At 34.5% G+C, this 13,978-nt stretch overlaps 1 protein-coding gene across 1 annotated transcript; it reads right to left on the bottom strand.

Moving 5' to 3' along the window:
* Positions 1-684: 684 nt before the first annotated feature.
* Positions 685-12,460, bottom strand: LOC133178483 (uncharacterized). The gene is made up of 3 exons (XM_061313177.1): positions 11,564-12,460; positions 11,257-11,443; positions 685-761 (listed from the first exon to the last, which is right to left on the bottom strand). Exons 1-3 carry the CDS (start codon positions 12,458-12,460, stop codon positions 685-687), a joined length of 1,161 nt encoding a protein of 386 aa, XP_061169161.1.
* Between the last annotated feature and the right edge of the window lie 1,518 nt (positions 12,461-13,978).

Here is a 13,978-nt window from a genome sequence, read left to right as displayed (position 1 = left end):
AAGATGCTATTAATTTTTCACTAATTCTTTATTATCTCCCCTTGAAAGAGGGCGTGGCCCTTCATTTGAACAAACTTGAATCTCCTTCACCCAAGGATACTTTATGGCAAGTTTGGTTGAAATTGGCCCAGTGGTTCTTGAGAAGAAGTCGAAAATGTTAAAAGTTTACAGACAGACAGACGGACAGACAGACAGATGGACGCCGGACAAAAAGTGATCAGAAAAGCTCACTTAAGCCTTCGGCTCAGGTGAGCTAAAAAGTAAGCCCCAATTTTCAATGCCTATATTATGTCTATCTTTGCAAAAAAAGTGGGGGGGGGGGAGGGCTAAGCCCCCCCCCCCCCGGTTCCGACGCCTATGTCTTTGTCTTACCAAATCTAAGAGGGTGTAGCAGAAATATTTTGGGAAAAATCTTTACAGAATGAAAACTATGAAATAAAGGAGGCTTTAACAAATATATATTATTCAGAAAAACAATGCTTCCTACCCAACACTTATGGCCAGTATAAAAAATTAAGTTGATTGAATAATGAAGGAATATGAGCATGTTGACCTCCAATACGGCAGCAAATGGGAAATAATGCTTGCTAATTTAGGCCTAATGAAAACTTTCTATACTCATTACCTTTAAGGTCATCCAGTGATTAAAATTAAATGCTACATTTGCTCTAACTTCAGCATCCATCATCCTTGCTGCAGAACTGAGGGAAACATCTCCAAAAACACCAATTCTTTGTTCCAGGCCTGTTCCATACCAGAGCCTGAAAAAAGAAGGAATATCTGTTGACTTTAAAAGAAATCATACATAAATATAATATACATGACATGAGATCAATGGGTAATGATGCAGCTATGTGTAAGCACCATTTTGACCATAGTCAATATTAATGGGGCTGTGTCAATATATTGATACACATGTATGTATTGTATCGATATTCACAAAAAAATAACATCCAACACGTATTGGGTTAGGCAGTTTTTCTTCTAATTCTATGAAAAAGTTGGTAATTTCAATCACCAAAGAATATATTCAACTGTTTCGTTTAAAACTGATCAGTAATGATATAAACATCAAGGAGACAGCACATAAATAATTATTACAAGATACATTGAAACAATATTTTAACATGCTGGTTTTACAGTCGTTAAAAAGTTTGAATTTGAAGCGTACTTTGTAATGACTGTGAGACAAAAACTTCAAAATAGGTTATAAAACACTGTTTTATAAAATTTATGTATTAAACATGTTACATAATTTTAAAGACTTTTTTTGATAAACTTGTTAAAGAATCCAATCTATCACATATCGCTTTATAAAACATCGTATTGAAAATTATTGCTCAATACGCAGCCCTAGTAGTCAAGGCACTGTAATGTGTAGGAATACTCAGGACAGAGAAATATGGCAATAAAATTTATGAAACTTTTCTATTTTTCTTTGCATATAAAGGGGTCAACTCATTGACCTTGATACACAATCCTAATGTACAAATGTCTACTCAACTTTTCATTATATTTACTTCTTTATAGTCTTTAAGCTTGATAAAGCTGGACAAAAAATTGCAAGTACGTGTATTTTACTATTCACTTAATATGAACTATGTACTATCAAGAAGAGGCCCATGGTCCACATTGATCATCTGAGCACATTTGCCATGAAAAAGCAGAAATCAGTTCAGTATTGAAAAGTTTATAGGATGGGTGGGGGCCGTGGGTGGGGGATTTACACTACCTCAGGATGCTTCCATATCAATATTACTAATAATTATGGCTTTGTTGTTCTTGAGCAGAAGAATTTTTTAAGATTTTTTCCAATGTTTCCTGTGTAAAACTGATTGCTCATTGTGGCTCCACCTAAAGGATGACTGCACTTAAGGACATGTGAAATTTGCAACAAAATTAACTTTCAAAACAAGCATTTTTCTTTTCATTGCAAGAACGGTCAACATCCAATCTACAACTTTATGTAATTAAGTTTAATAAAAGTGTGTATTTACGAAGTTCAAATCTGCTTTCAAAGGCAGGTGTCATCACAATTTCTTGAGTCTTCATTCGATAATGAGGACGCCCACTTTTTTACTGACTTCATACATAGTCAGCACATGTTTGTCTATCAAAATTGTTCTACCTTTAACAGTAGTTGTATATTTGCATAAATAATAATGTGTCAATAATGTGTCAAAAGGAGATTAATAGAAAAAACATGCACTCATGGTTAAAAAAGAGAAAAAACTGCTTCTTCTTACATTTGCTCTCTGTGTTGTAACCAAGGGTTGTGACATGTTGAATATTATAATTCACCACGTGATTTTGTACCTCAGGTAACTTTGAGAATACTAAATTCTGTCACATGACTTGTAAGGTAGCATGTTTTGTGCTAACTAGGACATTGTGTTCGAATATGTTAAGTCATCTGGCATTGATTAGGGGTGAAACGATACACCTCCTTCACGGTTCGATATGTTATTTTGTATAATTTTGTCTTGGTACGGTTATTTTCGATACAATACATTTTAATAGAAGGAAACAAATTCAACTTAATTTTATGCCTATGTTAAATCTAGTCACTTAATTTACGAATTTTTATTTGCAAATTGACTAGAAGAAATTTACTAGAATTAATTGACTGTCAAAAATTATTTAACAAACACTCTTTCATAAAAAATTTACTTTTTGTATACAGTTAAACTTCGTTATCTTGAAGTTGACGGGACCGTTGATGAACTTCGAGATATCCGGGGGTTCGACATATCGAGGGTTATAATTCAAATGAACTTCAAATAAACTTAGTGCAGCGAACATGTACTTAATAGTTAAAACATGTCAAATTCCAAATTCTGTATACAATTTATATATACATGTACATGTATTTAGCAATAAAAAGATTTTTACATCCTCTGTATAATTCACAAAATAAAAACTTTATATAATATGCACAGAAGTATAATCCTTAGAACTACCAATGCAGCAAGTCAACCGCTAGCATCGCTTCTCATGTATACATAACCGGATATCGTCTTTCAATTGTAAATTTAAAACCAGTTGCTGTCAGAATAATGAAAACAAAATATACATTTTTTTATTGGAAAAACATGTTCATACATGCATAATCAGTTAAAAGAAAATTATTTTACCATAATAAGATCAAATGCAAAAGAAGAATCAAGCACTTTTGTCTAACAACAGAACAACACTGAATCTCAGGGCACTATAGCACAAGTTTTCACTGCGACACAAGCTCACATGATGGTGCATGTGTACGGACGATTGTAAATTCTCCACGCTCATATAGGAAAAATAAATTCTAATTGCATTAAATTACAGAATTTTGTTTTACTTCGATGTTTATAATTTTCACTTTCGTATGCATAAACTATGTATGCACGCATATTTCACAGCATTAAATAGCGATTATCAAGATAAACGTACCCAAGCCACAAAACAATTAACGTGTCATCCACGCGTATGCATTAGACTAATACACACAACCTTTGGCATGCATTATTAAAATCAAGGTAAGCCATATATACACTTCGTATAATTATCGCGCTATTATCTGTTGATCACAGGAACACAGGTAACCAGAGCATGACCGACAGGTGGTTGTTATCAATACAGCATTCAGTTTACATAACGGACTTGATCATCAGAGCGGAAAATTATCCTGACTTCGAGATAACGCATGTGATTTTAATGAATGGGTACACAATTTTACTTTGAGATAACCCGGGCATTTGACATTACCGTGTTCGACATAGAGGGGTTTATTTTAATCATTTATAAAGCAAATTTCGTCGGGACCGCGGCCTTACTTTGACATATCCGGGGTATTCGAGATATCCGTGTTCGAGATTTCGAAGTTTAGCTGTACTTATTTATACTTAGACTGGCTTGCCTGTCTGATATGCGCGATTCGTATGATAGAGACAGGCAATACCAGTCTAATTTACACTGAGTAACGTGTTTTACCTTATGCCAAACCCGACTGAATAACGATCACGACTGAAATATGAACCGAACCGAGAATAAGAGATTTTGTACCATGTATCAAACTGAGAAAAAATACCACGGTGAGTCGATACCGCGGTGAACCATTTCACTCCTAGCATTGATATAAAATCTGCTTTAATTATATTGATGTGCTCCTATTCTTAATTTCATTTTCAAACCTTTGTCAGTAGTGTATTTGTGAAATACAGAATGGAGAGGGAGATTTAATTTCAAGTTTCTGTAAGTGTTTAGCTAAAACACAGAATAGAAGTAACGATTTGTTACATTTTTTTTTTTTTCAATAAAAGCTAGGTCTGACAAGAAAGTAGTTTTGATTGAGAATTTATCGATGTGTAAACTCTGTGCAGTCACTATTTTTTGGAATATCACGTACCCATGGTCAAGCAATGCTGACTGTTGCTACGCTGGAGGGCATGGCTTCATTATTCAGCGGGTATTAGTGTTTTTTAACAAATGTTTCTCGACAAATCAGATTCAACTAATTTACATGAAAGTATTATATATGACTTTATTGCATATCACATTATGGAATATCATATCATATTGTATCGAAATTTTTTGCTTCATTCACAGCCCTAGTCACTGATCAATTATAAAGCCCCCCTTTTTTTTAACTTTATGAGTACAAAGTCTCTATGCGTTGATGAGTTCAAAGTTGAATACTATCATAGCACAAAGGTGCAACTTCCTACACATGCTGAGAAAATAACTATTCTCTTTGGAGAAGTGGACAGGCTTTCGCCTACATCCACTTCTCTTCGCAAGCCTTCATGTTTTGATTCTGGAAAACGTGTAAATCTTGAACCGGTGACGGTCTACACTTCAACTGGCATTTCGTCTAAAATACGTCTGAATGTACGTAATAGACGTGTTATATTAAACAATTTTAACATAAATACAGACAAGTGTCACAAGAAAACTGACCTTTAAGTATTGTTAATCCATTTTCACAAGTTCTCCATCCCGGATTTAAACTAATGTTTATCTACCACAGCTTATTAGAAAAAATTGAAAATTTTAAGTCGGATAATTTGGAAAAATTGGCGAAGACGTATTTTAATGTTCAAAAAAAGTTTTTGACAATTCCCTTTTGATTTAGCATATTATTCAAAATTAATATTATTACCTATACTTATTTTTACTATTTTGATACAATTTAAATGTAAATTTAATCTTAAAAAATACTTCATTACTTCCTCACTGACAATACTAAAAAATATTTTCTTTTATTTTTAAACGATATTATCTCTACCTTTCCCGAGAAATGAAAATAAAGATCAAAAGAATTTGAACAAAACTTGAGGAAATACTGTCTCGTAAGTTTAAACAGAGTAGACGATTTCTCTCCTTTCATTATTATTTTGTAAAAATAGTTTCCATTTTTATCCGAATTAGAGATTTCTGAATACTTCAAGAGTTACTTGCACATAATTTAAATCCGGGATGGAGAACTTGTGAAAATGGATTAACAATACTTAAAGGTCAGTTTTCTTGTGACAATTGTGTGTATTTATGTTAAAATTGATAATATAACACGTCTATTACGTACATTCAGACGTATTTTAGACGAAATGTCAGTTGAAGTGTAGACCGTCACCGGTTCGAGATTTACACATTTTCCAGAATCAAAACATGAAGGCTTGCGAAGAGAAGTGGATGTAGGCGAAAGCCTGTCCACTTCTCTAAAGAGAATAAGAAAATAACACGTACATTTAAGAAAAACGTGATAAACAGCTGATAAAATACGAGATCAAGCTATTGTGAATAGCTTGATAAAGCTATAGGCCTATAGCTAATTCAAGCTGAGTAGCTTACTAGAGAGACTTACATGTAACAATGTTAAAAGAAGGGTGACCATTAACAGTTTAATCAAGGTTGCAAGTCCCCTGTTGGATCTACAGCCTGAATATATTTACATCGTAGATGGTTTAAACGTTACATGAAGTTCATTAACACATCAGATAAATACATACCAGCATCACTGTCTTGTATTATTTGTGTATTTCTTCAAATTGTCAACAAAAAGTGTCCAAACGTCGGCCTATTTTTCTCTCTCCACTTTGTTTTCTCGCCTTCCCGCGCTAACTACGGAATACATCGAGGTTTGCCGATTAGGAACATATGCCAGCCTTTAGAGCGCAAACTCGGTCCATTCCGTTCGAAATCGATCGGGTTTAGGTTGAACGTGACCCAGTGACACTCAGAATGATGTTTTAAAGGTCTGAGAGTTAATTCACGACAAATAAACTCTCCGCTTATATATGCATATAAAATGTCTTTTTATTTTTTATTATAACAATAATAATATGTTTTCCTTCATTCATTTTTTTTTTCATTACTTTTATCAAAGATTCGGGGGTTTAAGGTATATATTGCCCTGTCCGTCCATCCGTCTGTCTGTATGTTTGTTTTCATTTTGATTTTTTTTTCCATTTTACTTTTTTTTCATCTGTTTTGGAATTATTGCTGCATTTTTACATGTAACTGCATGATGTCGGAAACGCAACCAATTTTCTCTTTTTCTATGTCTCTTCTTTCCATAAACATGATTGAAAATATATTCCGTTCAAATATTCAGTTTTTGTAAAATAAATTAAAAGACTGCATGGTACTGCTGGATACTTATCCATTGCGTTTTATCTCGATTGATGTGTGCATTTGAAGACAAATTTATATATAATAAAACTTAAATCAAATATAAGTTCAAAGAGAATTGGGATGGAGTTTGGGGGACTTGAACCAGAAACCTCAAATGCAAAAAGCACATCAGAGTAAACCATTAGGCTTGTATATAATATACCCAAAGGCGGTGTCTTTTGTGTTCATGTAGCCCAATTTAAGAATGTTTTAGAAAATGCGATAATTGAAATTCAATACCGAATACAGAAAGTTTTATTTATGGGGCCTTCCCCTACCCTTACTTTTTTACGAGAATAGAGAATAATCGCTGGATATACATGTATAGTCACTGACAGGCTGGTCAACCTCCCTTCCCCTTCCATCCACACTTTTTGTTGCAGTATGGTCAAATTCTCCTACGGTAATATACCGGTAATAGTTATCAATGAAAAAAAATTCTTGAAAAAGTTGAAATGATAAAATTTAATACCCCCCTCCCGTACTTGTGTAATTTGTATTTGGTTATAGCCTTGCAGAATTACTCATTATTATAAAATAATGAACATATTTTCTATGTTTGTTAAGTGCACGCCATGTATGTACACCTCTTTGAAAGGGAGAAGGGCATTTAACACATAGCAAAACAAAACAAGAAACAGTGGGCTAGGACCCTCTGTCCCCTTTAAGGAATGAGAATGTTTTCATATATTAGCATACCTCTCGACACAGACATCTAAGATATGGAGCACATTATCCAGTTATCTAGACGACAGAAAGTACTAGTTTAATTATTTCTATTGACCAATCACGGGGCCAAAGAGAGGCATGAAATTGCACTGAATTTAAGAGAATTCAAAGAAAAATGGCATCCATGGGTAGTATAAGACTGCGATAGAATCTGACAATCAGATAAAATATGGTTCCCTTACCCTCAAATAAATAATTAAATTGAAATTATTAGAAATATATATATTTATCATTTTATTAATCAATCCCGATGTATTTTCATAGTATTTAAATATATGTTTGTGTGGTAAATGAATAGCATACAGTTTCGAAGTACAGTATAATGAGTTCATAAACATATGTAAATGCTAACTAAGAAAAGAACTGCAAACGATAGTAATGGCGTAATATCCTTTTTTCACTTCACGCCTTTTTTCGCGTTGCATTGCAGGAAAATAATTCAATAGGTTTTTTGATCGGGGAGGGGGGGGTTAAAGGCGTTTATATAACGTGAGATAAAACGGGGTAGGGGGGACAAACTTTTAGTAGAATCTTTGGGTAACATTTGTTGATATATGTATTTATACGAGAAATACTACTGAAAATCATAATACAAGGCATTTTATTTTATTGAAAAATAGTACATCTTAGGCAAGGAAGCAATTTCTTTGGAGAGGGGGGCACAACCCAACAAAAATCCCTTGACAAGAAATGAAAAAGGCCACAGGCGTCATTATTGATGGAGTATAACTGTATTTTATTATATGATTGAATAATTTCCCTCTTTCTGATTGGCTGAGATCCAACAATGTAAGAAAAATACTACGTTATATTGACCTACACGTGACCTTCCAGGTCAATATAAGGAATTATTGCAGGTCAATATAATGAATTATTCCTGTTCCATTTTTTCATGTTACAATGTGTTCTTGTTGAAATTTCTCGTTAAAACTTTCAATTAAAGCAAAAAAAAAAAAAAAAAACAGTCTTGTAGGAGTTTGCTATCATTTAATCATATAATAAATCAGTTATTGCTGTTTTTTTGAGGTCAATACGATGATTTAGACACCTTCGAAGTACAATATTCACCTCGCCCTTCGGGCTCGGTGAATATTGTACTCCTCAGGTGTCTAAATCATCGTATTGACCTCAAAAACCAGCAATAATTGTATAGTATATGTTGGCAATTTATTGTGAACACCCTAGCCCCACCCCACTTCCACCCACCCCCCAATCACCACCATCAATGCTTCTACAGACCAGACATTACCCATTAATTCGATTTAAATACAACACATATCAAAAATCATAAATACATGTACTTTTATATAGGGTAAAGATCGATATTATATACATGTACTAGATGTTTTACCTTAGACAAAAGTTATCATGTAATTATGAGTTTTTAGGAATATTTCTAGCTTAAATACACACAGTGGCGGATTTAAGGGGGGGGGGGACCTCATTTTTACCCTACAAAATCTCTAGAATCCATGCAGGAGCTTCCGGGGGCTTCGCCCCCCGGACCCCACCCCCAGACCCCTTGCATACTTTCTGCGCCCCCCCCCAAGTTTGTTCTTTTGTCGTATATAAGCAACCACCTCCAACCCCCTACCACCCCACCTCACCCCACGCACCCCCTTCAAAAAAATCGAATCATCTACCTGAAAGAAAATGTGGGATTTAGATGTTTTGTTTTTATGAGGAAATACTCCTTCTTCCGATATACTCTATCCTCGCCTTCACAGTTTAAAAATTTTTGAATCTGTCAAATTTTCTTATTATTATAGCTCGCCTAAGTTTACATCCATTTAATTCAATATTAAAGGCAGTTTGGCCATTAAAACTTGCGTGAGTGCAAAGAAGAGATCATTAGTAATGGATTAATAATTTAAAAACCAGTGTCAAAAAGTTAATTTCTCTTATTTACAATTTTTTCTTAAAGGGGGGCGGGGGTTAGAAAATTTTATCAATTAAAATAGGGCTTTAAAATATAAACAGATTTTCAAATACTCATGGAAATGGAAAAATGACCCTCAAATCTCTCCGTAAGTTTAACTTTTAATGTGAAAGTCAACATATTAGATTGATAAAGTACATTTTCTAAAAATTTAATCTAGTTAAAATTGGCAATAAAATGGCTATATATGCTGCTTTTAGTCAGTAAACGTGTTCTACACCCCCTTCTCCCCAAACACTCCATTCCCCTGAAACAATAAATTCATTTTTATGAATTTGTGAAATGACAATTCATAATACCTGTAAAAAGTAATTGTTCAAAGGGGGGGGGGGATATTTTAAAAATATTTTCCGTTTTCCTTCGATTTCTATAGTGAAAAAAAAACAAGTTTTACAAAAAATATAGAGTTATCTCTCTGTTTTCCCAAAAAGTTATGATTTATTTTGAAAATTCACATATCTATCTATCTATCTATCTATCTATCTATCTATCTATCTATCCGTCTGCCTGTCTGTCTGTCTGTCTGAAAAATCATTCAAATATGTTTACTTTTTAAATTAACTCGGATATACGCGGCAGAATATTACTATCGTTCGCAGTTCTTTTCTTGCTCTCAAGCATGTGCATTAAAGCTATTGTAAAAGATACAAGGCAGTGGCAGTTGCAGTGAGCAGTTGGCAGTAAGCAGTTGGCTGTCGTATGTGGAATTCCATATTCCACTGATTTTGTTTTGTGTTTTTTTTTTTTTTTTGGGGGGGGGGGGGGTTGTTGGTTGGACAGTCTGAAAAATCTTTCAATTTTCTTAAATGCTCCACAGACACTTGGGGTGTGGACCCCCCCCCCCCCTTTCCATTTTTTTTTCTTTTTAAATCTGGGGTCGAGTCACCTTTTTCCTATTTTTATATTCTAATATGCACTATATGTTATCAACAATGTAACTCTTTTGTCTCTATATGCTGTTTTTAAATATACCGTTTTCGACTGATCTCTTTTTATGTATCAGTCGGAAACGGTATATATAAAACAGCATATAAGAGACTTACATTGTTGATAACATATAGTGCATATTAGAATATAAAAATAGAAAAAAGGTGACACAACCCCAGATTTCAAAAGAAAAAATGTAAAAGGGGGGGGGGGGTTCCATACCCCAAGTGCCTGTAAAATGCTCACATAATTTGTGAAAGTTTTTTTTTCTTTTTTTAAATATGTTTGATTTTGGTTTTGACCGATTAATTGATGAAATGCTATGTATACCCCAATGTTGATGTTAGGAACACTTCTAGTATACCGGTCCACAGGCACTTGTTTCGGTAATAAATTTTTAACCCATAGTATAATAATAACACAAGGTATCTAACTCCGAATTACACGGAGTACCCCCCCCTCCCCCAGAATCGCACTCATTTACACTTTCAGAGGAAATACACTGACAAACTGTTTATACCTATGTTTTCTACGATAATTTATCTACACAACCATATATGGCATGCTTGTCTTTATTTTCTTTAGTCTCCGTAAACAGCGTCAAAACACTGCTCGCCGTGTGGAAAAGTCGAATTCAACCATGAAATGGTATGTGCTAATCCCGCACAGAGAACAAAATTAAAAAATGAATGGGTTTAAAAATTCAATTCCAGTGTTTAAATATTGCATGCATGAGTAAATAGAACTTGTTTACGTCTGATTTTCCCTGAAAACATTACGATGTTTATCCGATGTAATTTTAGAAACAGATTTTTAGCCAATCAAAATCTCTGTGCGGGATTAGCACATACCATTTCATGGTTGAATTCGACTTTTCCACTCGACGAGCAGAGTTTTGAAGTTGCAAGAAGAATTCCCAGACGAATTTAAAGCACCATCTCGTTGGGGCAAGGCACTCGGTGATGATAAGGAAACTGTTGAACAAGAAGAAGTAGAAGACTGAAATATGTAACTTGGCTGCATTTTGACAGTGGAGAGGGGTTTACTTGGGTTAAATGGGAACAATCCACTCTCTTTAAATGCTTTTACAGCAACATCTGGGGTGGTGGATTTCATCCATGCGTTTCTAAATACACTAGCAAATTTTGTTTTTGTGACGTATTCACCAATATTTTGTAATTGGTAATCCCTAACTGCTCCCTAACTCCAAGAATCTTTCAGACAATTAATGAGGCGCAGATCACATGGTTGAATAATATGGGAAGCATGAGCAAGAAAGCAGTAAAGTTCAACCCCATTTTCTCTGCATAGGTCACATACTTCTAGAGTGAGATGGGTTGAGTGACAATCAACAAGCAGAAGAGCAGGTTTCTTCACACCAGAAACATTGATATGAGGTATGAAAACATCTTTCATCCATGTGTAGAAAAGCTCCTTGTCCATCCAACCAGTAGCAGTCCTACCCATCACTGCCTCTGGAAAACCATCAAGGGGATTATAAAAAAACCTCTGGCCAGGAAATACAATAAGAGGCTTAAGAAAATGCCTACTAGCAGACATGCAAGCTAGCACAGTAACTTGAGACTTGTCAGAGGAAGTAAAATTATAGATACTTGGAACCCCTCTTGGTGCCAAGACTTTCCCGCTTTTAGGACACAGTGGAAATCCTGACTCGTCCGCGTTGAACCACCTTGACGGGTCAGTCCAAAGAGAAGGGTCCTTGATGTCAAGATCAATATAATTTTTGAGATCACTGAACCACAGTTCCACTTTTTGAGGAGTTATCACAGCTCTCTCCTTTGCAAGCTGTTGAGGCGTCCTTTCATTAATGATAGGATTTCTCTTTATAAAGGCATAATACCAATCCTTTCCTGGACGATTGTTCTTAAATGGGTTTGGTCGTTGATCTCGCTCTAAAATTTTTTGAACTGTATCCAAAAGCTCATTTCTTGTTCGCCCAAACCCGATTGCAGCCATTTTGCATGCCCAGTCTGCAAGCTTTGCCTCCTCGTTTTCTGTAAGAACTGGACGAGGTCCACTTTTACAAAGCAGTGGCAGCTTACCATTAACTTTATATGATAAAGTGGCTTTTGGTATCGAGTATATTTCTGAAGCCTTGTTCAAACTGATGTTTTTATTTTTAATGAGCATAACTGCTTCTTCCAACAATTTAGTATCATACTGCTTTCTTCGTTTAACTCCAATCTGACGACTCATTCTGTAATATTAAATATTTGAAAATTGACAAAATGTAGACCTCATTTGTTTATTTGTTTTGTTTTGTTATGTTTTGTTTTCTTTTTAAATCCAATTTTAATCAATTTAAAAAGAAAATATTTTAGTAGACTTTTAAAATTGTATGATATTTAAAGAGGAAAAGGAAATAGATCATCAGACTCATTTGCACTTAAATTAAAAAAAAATAGAACTTATTCTGCTTTTCATAAGGTGTCTATCTAATATCTATTCTATTAAAATTTTCTGAGTTTTTTTATTTGATTTTATCTTAAACTCATTTTTATTTAAAATGTTAAAGAAACTAATAAAATAACTTCTGTGTGTGTTTTTGTATATGCTATCTCAAATATGTTTGATTGTTCAATATAATCCGACATCAAATAATATTGTAGGCAATTACTGGACACGTATTGGCTAGATGATCCCGTAAAGACACAATGAATTTGGTTTCGAATTTAGTTTTACACCACTAACTTCCGGTTATTACCGTCTTCCTTGGAAGACGGTATACAGAGTTGAAGTATTTTACAGTCTTCGGACTGTGCACTTCCTCTCTTTTGTGATTGGTAGAAATTGCATGATGAGAAAATTTTCAATTATTTCATTGGTTTAAATGCTGTTCAAGGCAAGGGAGATAATTTTCTGATGGTTTAATTTTCGTACGACTTAACAATTTTTCAAGATTTTCAATCGTAAAAAAATATGATAAAACGAACAGTGGAAATTGGCAGCAATTCGAAATAACATGCTAGATTTTTTATAGCAATTACCAAAAAGCGTTTCTATATTTTCATTGTTAACAGAATTGATCTTTATTGTATGCAAGCTTTACAGCTTGTATGTATTCTTTTCCCCTCTTTTTTTGCACTGTCTTTCTAATCTCGGCAGCACTCGACAACACCTCGGCCGATTCGTACTCATCTACATAATTATCACAAAGGTGACGGAATCAGTCGAGGTTTGCCGAATGATCTCAGCTTACGGAGACAGCCGAGCATATGTTGACGTTTCATTTGCTTCACTTGGTAGGGCTTATGTCAGAAAAAACAAATGAAGAAATACAAAATCAAGAAATTTTCAAGAATTATACGGCCTGATAGATTAGCTCAGTTTACTGTTTAAATTTGTTGCTAAAGACGGTAAGCTTTTTTTTTTTTTTTTTTTAAAAAAAAAAAAGCTCTACTTGTTACATTGCAGAATTGATCATTCACGGAAAAGGAAGCGAGTTATCATTCTATATTTATTAGTCAGCCCGCGGGCTGACTAGTTATCTTACGAAGAACTTCAAATGCGCTTGCGTGTTCTGGAATTCTGGGAGGTAGACTGGTACTCTGACACTGGTTAACCTAAGGAGCGCAAGCGATTCTGGGAGGTTGACTCATCCGAAACACCTCGGGCCTTTCACACTTTTTCTGTGAAAACTCCGAGGTGTTCCAAGCGATTCTGGGAGGTTGACTTACAGTAAGTCACTCCTTTTGTTTTCGTTTTTGTAAAATC

This window comes from Saccostrea echinata, unplaced genomic scaffold, assembly GCF_033153115.1.
Source record: "Saccostrea echinata isolate AGI-Se365-2 ecotype Australia unplaced genomic scaffold, CSIRO_AGI_Sech_v1 ptg000003l, whole genome shotgun sequence".
In the NCBI taxonomy this organism is placed as follows: Eukaryota; Metazoa; Mollusca; class Bivalvia; order Ostreida; family Ostreidae; genus Saccostrea; species Saccostrea echinata.
This window is presented reverse-complemented; position numbering and strand designations above follow the sequence as displayed.

Excerpts from the sequence above, each read along its gene's own strand:
- LOC133178483 (XM_061313177.1), bottom strand. The coding sequence starts at position 12,460 with ATGAGTCGTCAGATTGGAGTTAAACGAAGAAAGCAGTATGATACTAAA. Across the intron at positions 11,444-11,563 it reads CAACCCATCTCACTCTAGAA|GGAGCAGTTAGGGATTACCA; the intron begins GTATGTGACCTA and ends TCTTGGAGTTAG. Across the intron at positions 762-11,256 it reads CACTGTCAAAATGCAGCCAA|GCTCTGGTATGGAACAGGCC; the intron begins GTTACATATTTC and ends TTCTTTTTTCAG.